General features: G+C 43.6%; 1 protein-coding gene across 1 annotated transcript in view; it reads right to left on the bottom strand.

Annotated features, from left to right (window-relative positions):
- LOC113409494 (SH3 and cysteine-rich domain-containing protein-like) overlaps window positions 1-21,611 on the bottom strand; it is a 103,958-nt gene that overhangs the window by 65,683 nt on the left and 16,664 nt on the right. The window contains exon 2 of the mRNA XM_026663481.2: window positions 10,422-10,698. Coding sequence (XP_026519266.1) covers window positions 10,422-10,698 — 277 coding nt within the window. The remainder of the gene's footprint in view (window positions 1-10,421; window positions 10,699-21,611) is intronic.

The following is a 21,611-nucleotide window of genomic DNA, read 5'->3' as shown; positions in this document are numbered from 1 at the left end:
GTTTGGATCTGTATTCACCAGGGAATTGGTGAAAGGTTTCTCAAGGCTTCCCAGGGAGGGAATCCATTGAAAATGGTGGCAGCGGGACCAGAGCTAAGCTGGTAGTTAAGCTTAGAAGTATTCATGCAGGCCCCTACATTTGTACCCTAAAGTTCAAAGTGGGGATACAGCCTTGACAGACACCCACAGTTGGCCCATGCCAGCTGACTTGGGCTTGAGGGGCTCAGGCTAAGGGGCTGTTTAATTGCAGTGTAGATGTTTGGGCTTGGACTGCAGCCCAGGCTCCGGGGCCCTCCCACCTCACAGGGTCCTAAAGTCCAGGCTTCAGCCTGAGCCTGAACGTCTACACTACAATTGAACAGCCCCTTAGCCCAAGCCCATGAGCTTGAGTCAGTTGACACAGGCCAGCCATGGGTTTTTAATTGCAATGTAGACATACCCCTAGAGTATGCTTTTCAGGTAGTGACCAAATATTTTGTTTCCAAGTTACCTCATGCAGATAACAAGGGAACCTCCCAACCATAGACAAGCTGTAATCAGAGTCGCTGTTAGCAGGAAAAAAGATTTATAATCTAGTCGTAAGCATCAACTATCTGGTGTGTCCTCGTGTCAGGCTGGGGTGTCAGCAGGTGTATAATATCCTCTGCACCCACACATATAAAATAGACTTGTGTCAAAGAAGACAAAGACTTCATCGTTTGTTTATACTGGGGCACCTCAACTTCATCCAACGTAGGATCCAGAAACACAATGGTCACAAAATGGAGCTGTTGGCATCCACTTCCATTTGTAATATGAAAGTATGGCCAAGAGTAGCAATGGGTCACATCACGCAGTGCTGCATGTTGGCTACTAGGATCATCACATCTCTAAGCCATGCTGCTGTCTTAACGATAACGATAGCCACAAGCTACGCTGTAGCTTCCTGTGTGGGGCGCTTTTGCCATCCTTGCTATATGCAGCATTTTACTTTCTTGAAAAAGCAGCTCCATTAATTGACTTACTTTATGGTTCCTGCAGTCCTTAAGGTGAACCTCCCATTGACTTGGCCCTTCATCACACTTACCAAGCAAGCAGCAACCGCAGTCATCTATATAATTGCAATATTTAGATGGCCTACAAAGACAGGTCTAGAGGTAGAAAAATAAAGTGCTTCCTAAAAAGGTCAGTTAGAAGAAAGTCACGCTTGACAGCAGCATTAGCCTCAGGAAAGTACTTATTGAAAATGGTTTCCCCCCCCAACCCAGTCCGGTGGTGCATTTGAAGTCTAAGTTCTCCCCACAGTCTTCTGTTGTATTGGTCGATGCAGCAATGTCACTACTGAGCAATCATGGGGCCGTCAAAAACACATTTAGAGAGAATTGTTTCAGCGGTAGTGGTGTTTTCACAAGTAGTCTGGGTTCGAAGTGCCTTGACAACGTACTTTTGAAAGTTTTGCCCACGTTCCTGTCTGCTAGGCAACAAACTTTACCCAGCTGCTTGAAAGTGACCAACTGGAGATTAAACACATTAATTTTCTAAAATTTACAGTCAGTTAAAAATAATAAAGTAACAAATGTGAACTATGCTTGATGCCTTGCAAGGACAAATTAGAATTTGAAGTGGGCTTCCAAGCTCTTTTCTAGGCAATTTAAAGATAAAATTCTAACCTCATCTCAGAGGAGCAAGTCCTCCCAAAGGATAAACAGACCCAATATTTGCTTTTCAATATTCACTTTAAAGTATGCTTAGATCCCTACTACCAAAGAGAAATATTAATTTCACACAGAGGTGCTGTACGTTCCTCTGTTTCTTTACAGACTTATGGCTGGATATCACTGGGCACTCTTACAACCAACAGGAGAGGTAGCTACAGGGCTGGAATCAATTACTGTTCTTTCATGGCTATATTACAAAAGGCCCAGCTGATTGCCTATGGACTACTGCAGTATAACTAGTGCTACATTTAACTGTGTTACATTATCAGTGGTAGGGGTTAGTACTTATCGATAGGCAATTTTAACAAAAAAAATCAAAGCCTGTTACAATATTAATTTCAAGCTAACAGGTATTTTTAAGTTAAGGTTTTATACCAAGTTCTGCTGCTGCCTTTTACGAATGCTTAATGTCTGTTTCCCACTAACTCTTCACAGAAGAGACTAGATGAAGCTAAAGTAAACATTAGGCTGGGATTTTTAAGAGTGCCTCAAGGAAAAAAGTGCCAAACTCCCATCAGAGTCAGTCAGAGTGAGCACCTAATTCTCTCAGGTGCTTTTGAAAATACACCTAAAGGGATAAGGGAATTACTCTGTAGATCCATTGGGCCTATCATCACATGTAGATCTCCCCCATTCTGTATAGAAACGGGTTTATCAACATCTGTGGCAATATTCCTCCCACTCCCCCTAAAACAGAGTCTGTGCCAGGGGATAGTGTGGAGACCGGGAAGAAGGCCATGTCTACACTTACAAGCTTACAGCAGCACAGCTCCCATCGAAGTAATAAAACCAGCTCAATGAGTGGTGGTTGCTACATTGGGATGCTCTTCCAATGACATAGCTCTGTGCACGCAAGCACTTATGCTGGCAAAACTTATGTCACTCAGGGGGAGTGTTTTTTCCATACCCCGAGCAACAAAAGTTTTGCTGATATAAGTGCTAGTGTAAACATGGCTGAGGAGAGACTGGGAGTGAGCACAGAAGGAGGGCAACGCACATGATTTTTCCTCTGATCCTGAAAGATTTAGTGAAAAAGTTAATACAGTCACAAGCGGTATTATTCTTTGCACTGAGTCTCACAGGAGCCTTAGGAACTATCACAGCCAAGAAGTGGCCCTGGAAAGGAGCCAGCTGGGACTTCTGGCTGGGCCCAAACCTCATGTGATGGCACAGAGCCTCTCTGTGGATGGCCTGGTCTCATTCGGATTCTCGTGGACCTGCCAGGTTTCAGTGCTGTTCCTGTAAACTTTCCCCACAAAGATCTTCTCCACTAGAATCCACTCCTGCAGGTTCCATCCTCCTCAAAAGGGAACAATCTTGGCCATTGGCTTTAGGGGACGATCGTGTCAATAAAGACTACTCAGGCACGTAAACAGTTTGCCCCATCGAGCCTTCAATTAGGAAGCTTAAATTCAGCAGTGATACTCAGTACTTTATCCTAATTCTGAGGCACGAACCCTAGTGCACGTGAATCCTGTGATGGATTTTTCCATGTGCACACTTTTGGTTATAAAGTACTTCAGTTTCAGAAAAAGCAGTCAAAGGTACTACAGATCATGCATATAGCTTAGGAGTTTCTCATCAGCGATAGATCCTTTAGGTCAATTACAGAAAAAAAAACCCTAAACAGCTGAACAGATACTATATGTAGCAAAAATCCCCCTGCCCTACTAAAAAAACAAACCCACGTCATTTCACCTGAAGGCTTCATATCAAAGCCTTGGCAACAGAGGCCACATTCAGCTTTGGTGTAAATGGCCACAGTTCCATTAACCTCGGTGCAATTGAGTTATACCTGCTTACACTGCATCTGAGTTTGGCTTGTCAGTGTGCTCTGTTTTATCGTTGGAGGGATAAACAGGATTACTAATGCATGAATTTTGTATTGCACTTTATTAAAACTTTGTGATTTTTTTTCTGTCTCTCCTCTTCCAGCCCCCTCCAGTTTTCTTCTTTTTTAAAAACTTTTCCACAGGAAAAATAAAATAAAGTGTGTTTTTTCCAGATTGGAGAAAGTTATGATAACTCTGCAAGGAGAGCATATTGCAGTAATCTCTCTCTCAGGTGAAAAAAGGTGAATATCAGAGTGGTAAAATTCTACATAAGATTAGGATTGTTGCAGTCACAGGACCATCCGTGAATGGATATGTCACAGATGATCAGCATCTAGACAGACAGAGATCATTTGCCTTGTCCACTTCCCATTTTTGCAAGTTCTGAATTCACTATCTATTACATGGGCTGCTGATCCCAGAATACCCATTAAATCCTCACACTGGCTTTATGTAGGCCAGGGTGAATTGACATCTATCCAGAAGGTATTATTGCTTTAATTTATATTCAATGATTTAATGAAAGTTAGTTATTCATGGATTTATAGCAGTTGTAATATACATATCACCATAAGGTGGGTGGACGTTATGGGTCAGAGTTAAGGTGGGTAGTGAAAGTCAACTGCTGTGTTTTCAATTAAAGAAAATAACTAACTGTTATAAGGTTGTTTTAAATGAATGGCTATTTACTGACTGGGAACACTGAAAATACATTTCTAAACAGATTTATTTTCATGTCAGATATTTTAAAAACCAAGTTGGGTTAATTTGTTGATTTGCCACTTATATTTGCCTTAGACAGGATGTATTAACTACATGCAGTCTGCGTGGAATGTGTGGAAAATAAGATTTTTTTGCCATCTGAGTCATTACGGGAAATGAACCGTAAATGAGTAAAATGTTTAGAAGAGGGCCACAGATGGAGCAGGGTTTTTTAAATACACGATGTTTTCTTCTAAGTGTGAAGTACTGACACAATGTTTTCTGCTAAGCGCAAAGTACTATAGTGATGAGTGATGACACACCATAGACTGGGAGAAGAGAGAGAACACGTGGTTTTGATCACCCTATCTTTTTTAAGATTCTTTTTTCTGACGTGGCATTACATTTACAGTTTCTGTCTTTGCTGGTGTGTAGATATTAAATGCTGACAGACTTTTTCCTTCACCTCATACTGAACTGAGTTATCACATTCTGCCTAAAACAAGTGAAATCTTAGAAAAGAAAACAAAAAACGGGAAGAAGCATCTGAAGTTGGGTGTAGAACAGGTCCTTGGTAATAGTGACTATAATATAATTAAATTTAACATCCCTGTGGCAGGGAAAACACCACAGCAGCCCAACACTCTAGCATTTAATTTCAGAAATGGGAACTAAACAAAAAGGAGGAGATTAGTTAAACAGAAATTAAAAGGTACAGTGACTAGAGTGAAATCCCTGCAAGCTGCATGGACACTTTTTAAAGACACCATAATAGAATCTCAACTTAAATATATACCCCAAATTAAAAAAACATAGTAAGAGAATCAAAAAAGTGCCATGGTGGCTAAACAACAAAGTCAAAGAAGCAGTGAGAGGCAAAAAGGCATCCTTTAAAAAGTGGAAGTTAAATCCTAGTGAGGAAAATAGAAAGTAGCATAAACTCTGGCAAATGAAATGTAAAAACATAATTAGGAAGGTCAAAAAAGAATTTGAAGAACAGCTAGCCAAAGACTCAAAAAGTAAAAGCAATTTTTTTTTAAAGTACATCAGAAGCAGGAAGCCCGCTAAACAACCAGAGGGCCACTGGACGAACCATATGCTAGAGGAGCACTCAAGGACAATAAGGCCATTGCGGAGAAACGAAATGAATTCTTTGCATCGGTCTTCATGGCTGAGGATGTGAGAGAGATTCCCAAACCTGAGCCATTCTTTTTAGGTGACAAATCTGAGGAAGACAGGATATTGGGCTAGATGGACCTTTGGTCTGACCCAATATGGCCGTTCTTATGTTCTTAACGTGGCCTGAAGTTCATCTTTTTCGGTGTTTGTCCCATGTCCCGACAGATCTCTGGTCGGGACACAATTTGTCCCGATATTTTGCTCTGCCGGCAGCACTTGACTTTTTTTTTTTTTCTTTTTTCTTTTGCTCCCCCTGGTGTCCCGATATTTTGTTCCTCTCATCCGGTCACCCTATTAAACACTCACGACTGGCCAGTGTCAGCTGACTTGGGCTCGGGCTACAGTGCTATAAAATGGCAGTGTAGACATTTGCGCGCAGGCTGGAGCCTGGGCTCTGGGAGCCCATGAAGGGGGAAAGTCCCAGAGTGCAGGCTTCAGCCTGAGCCCAAACATCTACACTGCAACTTTATTGCTCTGCAGCCTAAGATCAGCAAGCCCAAGTCACCTGACATGGGTCAGCTGGGGGTGTTTTATTGCAGTGTAGACATACCCAAAGTACTACTGCAAGAAACTGCCCTAAGATGGGAGCTCCCTTTATCCTTTCGTGCTCCCCTGAATGTGGAAGGCTCTCCCTTGTTTGGTCTGACAGGCAAGAACTGCCTCTGTGACAAATGCTCATTTTGCCACTCTAGCACAAGGGAATTGCACCCAAAAAACTGAGAGCAACACTTGGCCTCCCATCTTTAAGCCCAAGCTTAAAGCATATTATTGTTCCATGTCCTGGTCATTTCCACAGGAATTTTACCTTGTGAGTGCTTTTGAATGGGTTGTAATGCATTTTGGGATGCACTATATGAAAAGCACTAAAGTAGCTTTTCATTGCACCCATCCTATTCTGTATATTGAAACCAGTTATATGTATTTGACCTTTATCTCCTGACTCTACATCTGTAAAAGGAACAAACTGAGACAATAAGGGAGCCCACACTGAAAGGCAGAATTGGGCTCATTGTACTTGATGACAAAGAGGGATCTGATACGCACATTTTCTGTAGGATGATGATGTTTCATGTTCCATCACTTTAATTTTGCCTTCAGTGAAAAGAGCAGCATAGAGAGCCTGCTGTCTGCGTTGTAAGTTTCTTGTTAGCTCTTAAGCTACAGTAAGATTTTGACACACTGGCAGGATAGAAGAGCATGCTGTGCAGAGCTCATCATTCAGCACCATACCCAACTGTGCTGTTCAGTTCACAGATCAGCGCTCCATTTAAAGTGAGCCTGGAATCCTTCCGGATGACAAAAAAATCAAACCATCTGAAGCCAAGCGGAGATTTTCCTGGACTCTTTCTCTCAGTGACCTTTACAAGTCTTCAAAACATATTTCAGCCTTTCCCTTCACTCCAATCAATAAAGAATTTTGAGCCATACACTCATACACTTAAATATCACAGCTGATGGAAAATATGAATGGAAAGAATGAAAGGTGTTATGTTATTACAATGAAAATTCAGAATCACAACTGACCAGGGCAGAAGTGGGTTGGCACAAGCTTTTTCATTTGGAAGCAGGAAATATGATGAGATTTCCCCCCAAAGTGCCTGTTTTGTTTCAACAGCCCTATGGCCCATAGTTACACAGCTTATCTGGAGTAATTGAGCTATATCAAATATTAATATTCAGTTTCCACAGGCAGTCCATAATACAATGCTATAACAGACATGGCTATGGGAAGAAGAGATGGAGAGGACTGCTGTAATAGAAGCAGTTCCATACGTCACTTTACAGGGTGTCTAGACTGTAGAGTACCATGTGGTAAAATAAAACTCGAAACACCTTTTCCTTGCACCTTCAAGTGGAAGATGCACCAACAGCTGCATAGCAGAGGTCTGAGCAATTCACCTGACTCATCCAGGCAGCCAGAGAAAGTAGGTCACATTAGCTTCAACTCAGCAGGGATAAAAGGTTTCTTTCTGTAGCAAAAGGGCTAAAGTGAGGGGTGGGAAGCCCTTCAAGGGGAAGCCCTGGGGAGATCCAGCTCAGGATGCAGGTAGGGCCAAACTGATGTTTTGTAGTATGCCCTGCTTCAGGCCTTGCCTGTTTAAACTGTGTCATGGAGGAAGCTGAAAAAAGGCAAAGGGTGTATAAGAACTGGACTTCCAGGAGCTGTGCTTGCTGCAGGGAGTTGGCCCCACCTACCTACAAAAGAGCAATAATATTTTGGAATTGTATTGGTTTGCAGTCTTACTAATCTACATCATTCACAGCATTAGTGAGAGACAGTTAAAAATGTGAAGAGTGGGAAGCAAAGTTGTTCTGAGCTTATATTCTCAGCTGTATACATTTTTGAAACTAATACTTGAGAACAAATCCACATTGGCCTGTTTGGTTTAAATAACCTGTTGTCCTCAATCAGACCCACGCCAGCCATACTTCTTTTGCTCTAGGCCTCTAGTATTCCATGGTGTTAATACTCTCTCATATCCTCCTGGCCTCTGATCTCAAACAGGAAACTATTCTCCTCCTCTCAAGATTTTTTAAGGCTATAAACCTTATATATGATAGTACTTGATGACCTGTCCCCAGATAGGGCTTAGTCCTGTGTGCCCAAGATCAGCAAGTAGCACTGTCTTCAACTCCCATGTTATATTTAAACTTTATTTAAAATACATTTTCATTTCAAAGGCTTCCTTTTTAGCATAGGTGTGACCCCAGAACCTCTTCTGCAAGGAGGTATAGAAGGCTTACAGGGACCTCCTAATTCTAGTATGTGCGTTCTAGTTCACCAAAAAAATGTCATGTGAGGTCTCAGATGAAAGCCGGTGTCCCACTGCTCACCAATATCATCACAAAATACATGTATGGATGTTGTGCAAGGAGTTATGCAAATACATTGAAAATCTGTTGAGTCTGTATCAAGGCACTGGTCACCAGCGAAGGTGAAAAACAGGGTCTGTCAGTCCAGAGATGTTTATCCATCTGTTTACACATAAATTGGTTACTGTCTCATTCAAATTGGGTCTCCTATCACCAGGCTGAACTGAATGCAAATGAAGAATTGTAAGAATTTCAGAAAGAAACTAACAGTAAGAAAAAGACAGCTGCTGGAGAGAACCATATCTTGAGATGCACATGAAAGGTTTGCTTCAGTATATTTGGGGGAGCAGGAAGACAAAGGAGATGCCTGGGCATCCCTCACCAAGGAAGTAAATGGACAGCAAATTTCTTTCTGAAAATGAGGTCACAACCAGGCTTGGTTGAAAATGCTGGAGTAGACTTTGGGTGAGATAAACTTCTTTAGAGAGAAGGTTAATCTGTTATTTCACTGCAGTCTCTAGAAAGCATGTCATGATTTTGTTTTGTATGTAGCCATTTGTTTCCAATATTCTTACTCTCCATCACTGGAATCTCTGTTCTTTGATAATAAACTTATTCTTATTTTCACCATAAATACATCTCAGTGCTGTGGTGTTAAGCAAAATAAATGGCCTGAGTTGAATCTTACAAACTGGTGTGCGCTGTTCCTTTGGGAACAGCAGGCCTAGGTAATTCAGTGGGTGTTCATTGGAGAAAGGGCTAGACACTGCAGGTAATGCTCTGAGGACTTGGGAGGTGGTGTGTACCTATCGCTACCTGTACAAAGAGAGCAAGCCCTACAGAGGCCTGGAAGGCAGTGCTTGTGCTGCCAGAGGCTGGTGGTTTCAAGAAGCTGACCCACAGCAAGCACAGACAAGACTCCTTCATGCTAAGGGCAGGTAGTGGTGAGGTGCCTCACAACACTGAGTACCCTTAGAGAGCGTCACAATAGGAATATCACTAAATACAGCTGAAGTCCAGGGCAATGTCTTCTGTTGGCCCACCACCCATTTAAAAATTCTGCAGGAGGGCCCCAGGCCCTAGAAACACTGGAAAAGCTAAGACAGGACACCACCAACTCCGCAAACTGAAAAAACGAGCATACTAGCATCTTCAGATAAGGAAGCCAGAGAACCTCACAACAGACAAGGGGCCACATCCTCATCAGCTCCCCAGAACTCCATGGAGTTACACTAGTTTGCACTGGTCCAATGTACAGCTCAGAAAACAAACATATTTTCTCACATCACACCTGGCATTTTGAAATCTGCCACCATACTGAAGAATATGCGCTGCTGCAGGTTTCTGTCTAATGCTTGAGCCAAGGAAGCTTGTCACTTTTTCTACATGAAAGTATTCACTGCCCCACTCTAATTTTTCCTGAGGAATAACATGGGCCTGGTTCTCCTCTCACTTACTCACTTTTACAGTGTTATAACTCCATTGATTTCAGTGGAATTGCTCCTGCTTTACATCATTGTATGTGGGAGGATAATCATCTCAGGTGAAGTGAATCATTTGCAACACTGAGTGTGCCGGCCAACATTCTCGAGTAACAGCCTCCCTGTTGGCCTATTGATGGCTGGCATGGACCCCCACCCCCCATGACATGTAGAGGATGCAGCCTCTGTGCCGCCATCCTGCCTGCACCCCTCTCTCTACCTCTTCTGGAGCACTATTGCAAAGCTGGTGTGGCAAGCCTCCACACCTGGGCGAACTTATACGTAATCTCTGTAGGATGAATCAGAATAGTAATTAACACTTTGGAATGCAGTGAAACAGTGTGGGACTTTCGTTCTATTTGATTCATTATAAGGAATGACATTTTACCATATTTTCTAGCAATACAGAACAACAGGAACCAATGTTCATCAAAACCCAACCGGGCAAAATTTGGCTCCATAGCTTCTGAGTTGTGATACCTACGTGTCATCATGGGGAGATATCTGTTATTTGGGTCAAGCTGCAACCTGTGTTAACTACACAGCTTGAAGTGTGAGATCAAGGAGCCCATGATCATGTTAATGGGCTGGTTGGTGTGGATCGTCAGTCCAAGTTCCTTTGGACTAGTACTGTCAAGAACATCTCTATGGTCACATATGGTCTGGGAAGGCCACTCTGCATATTCTCTCTCACACACAAACAAAATAATTCTTACCAACAATCATGTGGTTGCAGACATCACAGAAGGTGGGTTTTTTGAAGATGTACTCCTGGAAAACATGAACCTGGTTGCTTTCAGACTGCTGTTGGAGTTTGATGGGTGTGGAGGTCTGGCTCTCTGAGCTGGGGAGCTGGCCGGTGCTGGTGCTCACCTCAGGCAGCAAATCAACTTGTAATTTCACGTCACTGTTAGTCCTCTGGAAAAAGTTGTCTGCGCTTTTACTCCGTAAGCTTTTGGTCTTGAAAGAGAGTGATCTTTTCAGTTTCTGGAGCTGCAATGCAACAACAGAAGAGTTGGTCACTTTTTTTTAAACACACAGCAGGTCAGGGTCATGTTGTGAGGTGTATTGTTGACTTTGTGCATACATGTAAATTTCCATTGATATTAACAGTATGTTGGGAATGGGTTATCCCAGAGATGGGACTGCAATGTAATGACTCCACTCCAGTGAGCTACATAATCGACTCCAAAATCCAACTAGCAACTTGAGAGTTAAGACAAGAGCTTGCAAGGAGAAAACTCATTAATCCTGTAGGCTCTAACAAACAACTCTATTGCTGCCTTCTTAATAGGTGCAACAACAAAGTCATTACAGAGTATTATGCACATACATCCTGGGGAGAATATATGCTCCTTTGTGTTCAAGCCTGACAGAAATTAAGGTACCACACACCTATGTACAGTCCTTGAGTAGCAGGTAAAGCTATTTCAAGAACAGCTGTTAAAGGATGCTGGAAGAGGAATGAATTCAGTGAGGTAGGTTATGTAATTTTTTTAAAACGTCTTCATTTACAATTCAGTGCAAACAGACACAATATTTACTGGGTTTTGTCCTAGAAATCCTGGTTTTAAAAAGAAAAATTAGTGAAGATGAAGAGTTACAGCACTATACGTTTTATCAGAATGACTGTGTAATTTTCCTGTAATTCGGGGTGGCTCTGGTACTGCGTCGGTGCTCCCGCAAAGAATTAGCAGTGCTATGAAGGGCAGTGGGTGAGGTCTGGTACCTATCGTGGTGTGAGTTACAGAAGTTGGCAGATTTGACAGGCTCTGAAGTCTAAAGAGGGCAAACAGTCAGGGGAAAGAAAAGCATGCTGGGAAAACCTAAGCTGCATCTCCTTTCATGTTCATTTATCTCTGACATACAGCATGTCCGTTTTGCCTATCACACAGTATTATTTCAACTACAGCAACGCTGGGCATTATTTTCTTGGCCAATGTGGTGTAGCATGAAATTTTCCATGCCACATAGAGTCTGTCTGTGCTAACTAGGAGCATTTGTTTAGACTAGAAACTATTTACACTGGAAACAATGGCGATTGGAAGTGATAATTCAAATTAATGGAAGGGAATGAGCTTACATACTTTCCTGAAAGTGCGTGGTACAGGTCTGTAATCCTGGCATGAGACCTGATGTAGTGGCCTTGCGGCTCTGTTATAACCACTTTCCACCTCTGCTCCTCCCTATTATTTTTTTTATTATGAAGCCTATAGCAGATATAGTGGCCAGAGGCTTCATAAAATGGTGTGTCCCCCTGTTATGAACGGGAGGCAGCCTCTACTCTACACCAGGCAGCCATATGAACTGGCCCAAGGGATACTCAGGCCCTTTTCCTATATTTCTCCACAGTAAATTCCATTGGTCCAATGAATGTGCAAGGAGATTACGCTGCCTTAGCTCAGCTCTCCAGGTTAACAACAGTCCAGGCTGCTGTGTTGTAAAATTCTCAGCACTCCTGTTTTGCACCCTTCAATGTAGTTAACTTTTTCTCACTAGTGACTTCTACATGGAGGCTTCGTGCGTGGCAAGCCCGGGTGCAGGGCTGCCGAGAGCTGGTTTGGGCCCCGGTGAAAATTTTTTTTCGGGTCCCCCAGCAAGGGCGGACCGGCTAAACAGGGCCGACGAGAGTGGGGGTGAAGCCGGGGAAGCCGGGCCCCCTTCCGGACTGCCAGGCCCCGGTAATTTGTACCGGCTCCCTCCCCCCCGCCCCGTCAGCCCTGCCTGGGTGTGAACATACAGCACACTAGCCTGCCGCTCACTCTGCAACTGCACACTAAAAGTTCTGGAGAGTGTTTTGATGTCAGAGTCTCCATATAGATAAGTCCTTCCTGGGAGAGATCCTGACAATCCCTAAAGTGAGTTGTCAGATACATTTTTTTTCTTGGCATCAGGGGCGGCTCTAGCTTTTTTGCTGCCCCAAGCACGGCAGGCAGGCGGCTTTCGGTGGCACGTCTGAGGGAGATCCCCGGTCCCGCGGATTCGGCAGCATGCCTGCGGGAGGTCCGCTGGTCCCGCGGCTTCGGCGTACCCGCTGCCGAATTGCCGCCGAATCCGCAGGACCGGCGGACCTCCCGCAGGCACGCCGCCGAATCCGCGGGACCGGTGTACCTCCCGCAGGCGTGCCGCCGAAGGCTGCCTGACTGCCGCCCCCGCAGAGACCAGCAGGCTGCCCCCCGTGGCTTGCCGCCCCAGGCACGCGCTTGGAGCGCTGGTGCCTGGAGCTGCCACTGCTTGGTATGCAGAAAGAGCCCTGAGGAGATGTTCAAAGCAAATGCTAAAGTGTTTGCTAAAGACTCACTTACTTCCATTACTCTCCAGAAGAATCATTACCAAACAGAGATTCATAGATTCTAGGACTGGAAGGGATCTCGAGAGGTCATCAAGTCCAGTCCCCTGCCCAGTTAACTACCAAGTACAAGGACAAAGTAGCTGCCGATTTCCACAGCTACATCAACTGAAGCTTAATACTTAGAATTTCTCAGCCTGAGAAACACTATACAACAGCACCATTAAAATGGGTCATATCCCCCCTCTTGGGTCTTAAACCGTTGGCCCCTACTAACAGAGTCTCAGCTGAGGTTACTTCATATCCCCAGTGACAGACATGAGATCAGCAATTAAAAAAAATAATCTCCTGGTTGCTATTGAAGTGATTCTCAAAGAAACAAGACCTCATTAGTGCAACCAAACACAGAGAATTATAGCAGCATAAGGTGACTGTAATGGCATTCATTATTGATTTGCTACCCATTTCTGCAGTGCCACATGAAGTTAATTAAATCTCAAACATTACTATGCTTCCGCCATGGGCAGAAGACTAAGCTGTACAATAAAGTGTTTTAGCACAAAAAACAAAACAAAACAACCCCCTCACAAAAAACCCTGACTAGTTCGACAGATTAAGATTCATTGAATATTATTTGCTCAGTCTCAGATACAGTATTGTTTACCAGAGAAGAGCTCCACTGAAACCAAGACAGAGAGGCCCAAAGTTTTCAAAAAAGCCACAACCTGAGTGCCACTTGTGTGTGTGCAAATGTATGCATGCAAATGCTCTTGAATGTGCAATTTGTGCACACTGTTACCAAAATGATAGAATTTGCACATTCAGATCCCATTTGAAATTGCACTTGATGAAATAGATGAGTTGTGCACATCTAAATCCTGTAACTTTATATGGAAGTAAAAGTGCAAAAATTGTAGCCTGAGTGGTTATATATGCATAGTAATGAACACATTTGGAAGCCCTAGATCTGATTCTCTATGGTTTTGCACCTTGTGTAGTTAATTACACACGTGTGCAACTTAAGTGCAAAACCTAATACGGCAGTGGTTTTTTTTGCCCACTATGCATAGATATAAATGACAGCACCAGGTGCATATGTAACACTGACAGACCCCAGTCATTGGCAGGCGGAATCGAGCCTGGGCCCTCTGCTGCTTAGTGCATGAGCCTCTACTGCATGAGCTAAAAGCCATGTGGCTCTTAATGAAGGCTTTAGACAAGACTCATTAATCTCTAAGTGGTCTTGGTGCCACTACATGGGACAGAGCACCACACCTAGGAGGTGTGTGAGTTACACATAGGCAATGGAGAATCAGGCCCCATGTTTTGAAAGTTTGACTGAAACTATTTATCTGTAACTACATTGTGAGGAGAAATTGGCCCAGTAGAGAACCCTAAGTATGTTATTGGATGTGAATGCATATCTTTGCTTCTGGTTTATCTTAATCTACTAGAGCAGGGGTTTCAAACACGCAGCGCGCAGGGTTATTTCCTGCGGCCCGCCAAGCTCCACCCGCCAAGCTCCCCACGCCCCCCTGGAGTGATTTCCTGCAGCCGCCAAGCTCCCCTCCCCCGCTGCCCCCCCTCCTCCCCAGCGCGCCATGTCCTCGCTCCTCTGCCTACCTCCAGGCGCTTCCCGCCGCCAAACAGCTGTTTGGAGGTGCTTAGCGCTTTCCAGGAAAGAAGGGGAGGAACGGGAAGCCGCATGCTCAGGGGAGGAGGCAGAGAAGAGGCAGAGATTTGGGGAAGGGGTTGGAATAGGGGCAGGGAGGGGGCAAAGTTTTGGTGGGGACTTTGGGGAAGGGGTTGGAATGGGGGCGGGGAAGGGGTGGGAAGATGCGGGGCAGGGGCAGGGCCTCATGGAAGGGGTGGACTGGGGGGTCTTTTGTACCTTTATATGAAAAGGTGTCAGTGATGCAACCCTCAGGCCAATGTACTAGTCCTCATGTGGCCCTCGTGGTGATTTGAGTTTGAGATCCCTGTACTAGAGGGAGGATGATGCAAGCAACCAGCTAATTGGGGAGAGTTGAAGACTTTTGTGAAAATGTAAATGGCAAAAGATGTAAAATATAATCACATATATGATTACACTGCAGTCAAAAGAACACTGATTCTTTAAACAAAGATTTCTGTTTTCCATATCTTTGCAATTGTTTAAGCTAATTCATTTTGTCGAACACTGAAAGAGATCTTAAAAGACATGTCATGAAACATTTACATACACGGTTTGCCTGATTTTTATCTCTTTTATATGAATTTAATGCTGCTGTGAGGCTACTGACATACTGAAGCTAATATGTTTAGCTGGTGTAAGTGAGATCAGAATCAGGCTCTGTACATTTTCTCTCATCAGAGCAAAAACGTACAGTTTCAAGATTTTTAATCTCTCTCTAGAGACAAGCCCACAACAAAACCCCAGATCTGAACGCCTAAGAATTTTGTCTTAGAAATGCAAGCGGCCAACTGTTTGTTACTTCTCTGGTTTAAGATACACATGGAAAGTAATTTGAGCTACAAAGTTTAGACCTAGATCTTGATCCTAGCTCAGTGTTGCTTCTGTTGAAGACGGCAGCAACCCAAACTTCTAGTAGTACTAACCCCAACAATTTGAAAATAATGAGTCAAGGCCTGAAACCCCTCACCCCCCATTAGATAACTTAAAGACACCTCATGATTTTTAAGCCAATAAATGTGGGATACTTTTTTGGTTTTAGGCATTAGGTTTACTTTTTTTTCCTGCAAGCATAAGAGCTAGAAACTTCCACTTATAAATAATATAAAAAGTAAGCTGAGATACTCATGAGTTCAGAAACTGGGGTTTTAAGACACCTCCCTCCCCAACCAAATATTGCAAGACTTACAATAAAATCACACATATGAACCCTAGAAGGCTTGAGTTCACGGTCTGATTTGAAACCTAGGATGTTTCTGTGCTTTTGAAATTAGACACAAAAGTTTGCCAATCCCTAGTTAAAAGCATTATATCATCCAAACAAACTCTGACTGCACACACTGTACCCTGAGGGCAGGACACAGATAACTGCAATAGCAACTTCTAAGAGCTGATTAACCTTTTCCTGGGTATCTTATACCACAATCTCTTCCTCCCCTACTGTCTCACTGAGTTTTCCCACCCCAAAGATTCTGGTAGCTCCACAGAAATAATATTCTCACATTGTTTCTTCTGTTCCTTATTCCCTATAGATTTACTGTGAGTGTCCTGATACCTCTCTGGATTTACTGGCGATCTATTAGAAATAGTGGCATCATCGTAAGCATGTGGGTCCGCTTGGAGATGCATACTCTGCTCTAACTCTGGGGCCCTAAAGTTGGCTCCTCTCAAATAATAGAGAAATAAGTGGTAGCAAAACTCCCTCGGGTGAAATTGTGCCCTGGTCGGAAAAGGTGCAATTTCCACTGGTTTCAATGTGGGTTGTGCCCGGTTGTACCAGGGCTGAATTTTGTCTTAGAAATGCAAGTGTCCAACTGTTGGTTACTTCTCTGGTTTAAAATACACATGGAAAGTGAGAGGAGCCCAGAGATTTTGGTTCCTTTTTAATTCTGGTTTCATGCAACTAAGAAACAATTTTGTCTGTCCAGGCTTTTATCTCCTGTCTCGCTTGTTGTAACCACCACCTCCTCCTCCACCTCTCTAGCACCACCCACATCACCCTGTTCAGTCCACTTCAAAAATATCCCATGCTCACTTAACTGATGGTGTAACCCCACTCTGAATCCCTCGGCTGGCTTCTCTGCCTCCACCACATCAGTTTTAAGCTTCTTGGGCTCACCGTCAAGGTCCTGCTTTACATTTCATTCAGGCCTGGTCTACACTAGGACTTTAATTCGGATTTAGCTGCGTTAATCCGAATTAACCCTTCACCCGTCCACACTACAGAGCCAGTTAATTCGAATTAAAGGGCACTTAAAATCGATTTCTGTACTCCACCTCGACGAGCGGAGTAACGCCTAAATCGATTTTGTTAATTCGAATTAGGGTTAGTGTGGCCGCACACCACCGAATTACTGTGTTTAAGTTAATGGGGTAGTGTGGCCGCACACCACCGAATTAATGTGGTTAAAAACCGAATTAAGGTGCTTAGTGTGGCCGCGCACAATCGAATTTATACAACCTGTTTCCCAAATTCGAATTATCTAAATTCAGATTAATCCTGTAGTGTAGACATACCCTCACACTCCCCTTCCCACGGAGTTTACTTTATTCCCAGTCAGATTGCTCCTTGTCTCCTGCTCTCCACCAGCAATGGCACTCCTCTCTCTGGGGCCAGAGGGAGGGTTCTCCCTGGGGGAGGACTGTAATGCTTCCTGGGGGGTGCCCAGGGGTTGTGAGGCACATGGCTACCACCTACCCTCAGTGTGAGGAACCCTCGTCTGTGTCTGCTGCGGTTCAGTTACTAGCCACAAACCTCTGGCAACACAAGCCCTGCCTTGCAGGCCCTGCTCTCTCTTTACAGGTTACACCAACCTCTGAATCCTACAAGTGTCACCCTAGAGTGCCCAGCTCCTGTTCCACCGGCCACTCACAGAATTCCCAGAGGAATTGCGTTCCCAAAGGAACCGTTCAATGCAGCTTATCGGTTACACCACAGAACACATCTCTGCTTAACACACAGCACTTAGATTTGTTTATAGGGAAACCAAGTATACATTTATTTAACAAAGAACAGAGATTCACAGGATAGCAAACAGAAGTACTGGAAACAACAGGTTACATTCAAAAAAACCATAACAGACATACTGAAGCCTAAACTTAATGAATAAGACACTCATGTCATAAGAGCAAAAAGCTCACCCCAAATCCTGCCAGCATATTACAGCCAGGCTTGGCTGGGATCTTCTGTTCATGAAACAAGCACGCTGTCCTCTTGCCTCCTCAGTGGAAAGACCCAGATTTTTCCTTTGTCCCTACAGGTATATTCCAAAAATCCCTGGCCTGCACTTGTAAACAGGCTAACCGCGGCTGCTTGCGCTTTCCTGTCTAGTGGCCTCCCTGCAGACTTTGCAATCACTCCACTAGCATTTTGCTCAGACTGTAAATGGATGCCCATTGTGAACCAAACAGTGCTGAACTAACATGTAAACAGGTAGATCAAGATCTCTTGCCTGAGCCTAACCTGTTTCTCACCTTTTCTGGTGGCCAGCCCTAAGCTGCACCCCTTAAGTACAACATTTTCAGTATATACCCAACTCCTTACATATTATCCGTACATACATTTCACAATGAGTATGATGACCTGTGTGACACAGACTTTCATCACAGACTTTACCTGACACTCTTTGGTGAACTAGTATGTAAATACTAGTAGGGGGAACCTTGAAAGCCTTATGTACCCCTGTGCCCTCTGCCAGTTGTCACCAAGAGGTCCCTGGGTCACAAGGACAAGCAGGGGTACCAACGCTGCCCTCTCCTGGAAGTTCTGCTTTACAATCTGGAGCAGCATTTGTGGAGGTTGCCCAAGAGACAGGGCAGCCCAGTACATTTCCCAGCCTGCCTAGCTCCATCCTCTACCCAAGCGCCCCCACTGTCAGTTTTGGAGGCTGGCTCTGCACCTCCCCGTGCAGGGAGGCCAGTAAAGGGCTTGTGCCACTACATTCCCACTACAAGAGGGCAGTGAGTGAATTCACTGCATGACTCTCCAAGGCCAAATAGTTTAGCCCTTAGCTCTAGCCATCTCCTCTCCCACTACACTGCCAAAAATAAACCAACAAGAAAAAGAAAGCATGCTTCCTTTCCCTTTCCCTTTATTTAGTCAAGTGCTACTGATAGCATGGTGTGAATTACAAATAATGAGGGATATTGAGGAAATTGGACTGAATCACCCACACATTTTTTCCGCTGCAAATTTTACAAAAATGCACCAGTTTTGCTTAACTCTGTTCACTGGCAATGCAGAGAATAAAAATGCAGCACTGACAGACCCCACCAGGTAAACACCCACCCTGCCCTTCCTGACAGAGCCAATTTTTTCCTCCAGCTTTTCAGAGTCATATTCAAAAGCATTAGACTCTTGCTTTGCAGCAAGGGGAGGACTTCAGTGCACGAGGCTCAGGCAGCATTCTCCAGACTCACCAAACAACATGTCAGGTGTATTATCTGTTACCATGAGGACTACGACCAAAAGCATGTCAAATAAGGGGAAGAACAAATGGTTGACAAACAGATGATCTTCTACCGAGTACACTTTGTTTTCTGGGCCAAGAAGCATTCAATTCACATTATCATCTTCTGGGATGCATTAGTTTATATTGATGTTAACAAGATTTGTTCAAGAACTGCATGTTACATATAGGGCCAGATTCCCAGCTGGTGCTGATTAGCCTAGGTGAATTTGTTTCAACAGAGGGGTATGCTGATCTACCGCGAGTGAGGATCTGGTCCATGATGTCAGTGAAGTGCTTATGGGACGTAAGCATCAAACATGTTTATCTTTTTCAAATTGAAAAAAATACAAAGACAACTGATTTCTTCAGCCTGGATACATTATTTTTCTGGCTTTGATTTAAAAAGGCACTGCATCAGGATTTTAATAGTTTTAATCATGAATTTGCCTATCTCAAAGCCTACATCGCCTTTCACTAATATTACAGATTTCTGACAGTTTAATGGGACACAATCTAGACCATTGGCCAGATAAAAAGATATTTTAAAAATTCAAGTTAGTTATTTTTGTGTGCGCAAAAACTCCAGGTTAAACCTGTGAGCAAAACAGATTTATTTTCAACATGTACATACCATGGATATAAATAGGCCAGATCCTCGACTGATGTAAAGTGGTGTAGCTCAACTGACTTCAACTGATGCCAATTTACAGCAGCTGAGACATGGCCCAATGCATTTGTTCAAGGGTTGAATATCCAGCTTTCTTGGGAAAACACATCCTTATCCATCACAGTCAGAGGGAGTGACCATCCCTATAGAATCCGTTATGGATTATATTTGTGTGGTTTCCCAGCAGATTAGATAGACGACATTATAACTAATACATTTATTTTTGTTTAAGAAAGTCATCAAACTGCCTGCCTGGATACTGTATTGAACTAGTCAAAGGCAAAATCTTATACACCATGCCTAATGATAATGGCCAGGCAGGTGGCCTGTTAGCGATTCATTTACATCTCTTGTTCAGTTATCTAATTTAACAAAGAACAGATGACTACAAAGCCTCCAAATTGTACCCTTCGCTATTACATGAAGCTCTGTGTTCATGTTACTGTCACCGTTAGCTTCCTGCTCTCTCCTGACTTTGTGTTCCACACAGCTTTTGAATTGTGTAAACTCTTTAGGGCAGGGCTTATCTTTTATTTTGCCTTTGCACAGTGCCCAACACAATGGAGGCCTGATTTGGATATTACTGTAATGCAATTAGCCATAGTGGAAAAGCTTAAGGAACTCAGAGGGCCAAATCCTAATAGATGTTGAACACTCAGCACTCCCAGTGAAGTCAATGTGAGCTACAATGCTTAGCCCCATTCCAGGTTTGATGAGCATATCTGATCAAAATATCCAAACCAAAGTATCCAAACCTTGATAGGTATCCAAACTGTTTATCCACTCATCCAAACCTTGACGGTACCATATGAACCTCTTGATAGCTCAGCATAACTAGGCTGGAAATCTCATGTTCCCTAGTACTTCCTGCTCCATTTGGGCTGGAAGCATTGGGGCACTGCAGTTTCTGATCTTAAAAAGAACAAAGTGCCCATGTATGTGAAAATGCAAAAGAAAGGGGGAAAAGGGGTTTGTGCATGAGAATTTAGTGCCAGTGAAAGATGTCAGATTGATAGTCCTGGGGAATGAAATCTTTTGTCTATTCTGGGAACAAATTCAGCACACAAATTGACAGTACAAGCGTTCCCACACTCCTGTACCAGTGTGCCTCAAACCTTGTCTTTAGGGTGAAAGGGTAGTTCATTCTTCATGCCCATTCAATCCTTGGCCTTTGCTGAGGTTGAGAACAAGGGTGCTAACTGTGGTGGTGGTTAATGTGATGTGGACACGTACCCAATGAGCGCTTGTAAGAGAATAATCAACATGCACATAGGCAACTGAACAACCTTGTGATTAGAGCCAGTCAGAAAAATAGGACTTTTTTTTCCATGGAAAATTTTGAATTTTCAGTGAAAAACAGAATTTAAAATATTTTGAAATGCCACTAAAGTGCCTCATGGAAGCTGTAGCTCAGGTGCGTCCTGTTCTCATTCTCTCATATAGGCTGAACTCCCTGGTTGGACACCTCCCACGATGCACTACATGATCTCCCCTCTTGGTGAGAGGAGGCAATGCATCATAACAGTCACAGGGCCATGGTGCATCACAGGAGATGAAATCTATCTGGAGAAACCATCCCATAGTAGAATGGAAGCATGAGATACCCAAACTACAACTACATGGATATAAACTGACCATCAACAAGTTTAGGCTTGACATTAGATGAAGGTTTCTAACCATCAGAGGAGTGAAATTCTGGAACTGCCTTCCAAGGGGAGCAGTGGGGTCAAAAAACCTAACTGGCTTCAAGACTGAGCTTGATACGTTTATAGAGGGAACGGTATGATGAGACTGCCTACAATGGCATGTAGCCGATCTGCGGCTGCT

Source organism: Terrapene carolina, unplaced genomic scaffold (assembly GCF_002925995.2).
Source record: "Terrapene carolina triunguis isolate 2854851 unplaced genomic scaffold, T_m_triunguis-2.0 Scaffold33715, whole genome shotgun sequence".
NCBI classification, from domain to species: domain Eukaryota; kingdom Metazoa; phylum Chordata; order Testudines; family Emydidae; genus Terrapene; species Terrapene triunguis.
Note: the sequence above shows the minus strand (reverse complement) of the source record. Positions and strands in the feature narration are given on the sequence as shown.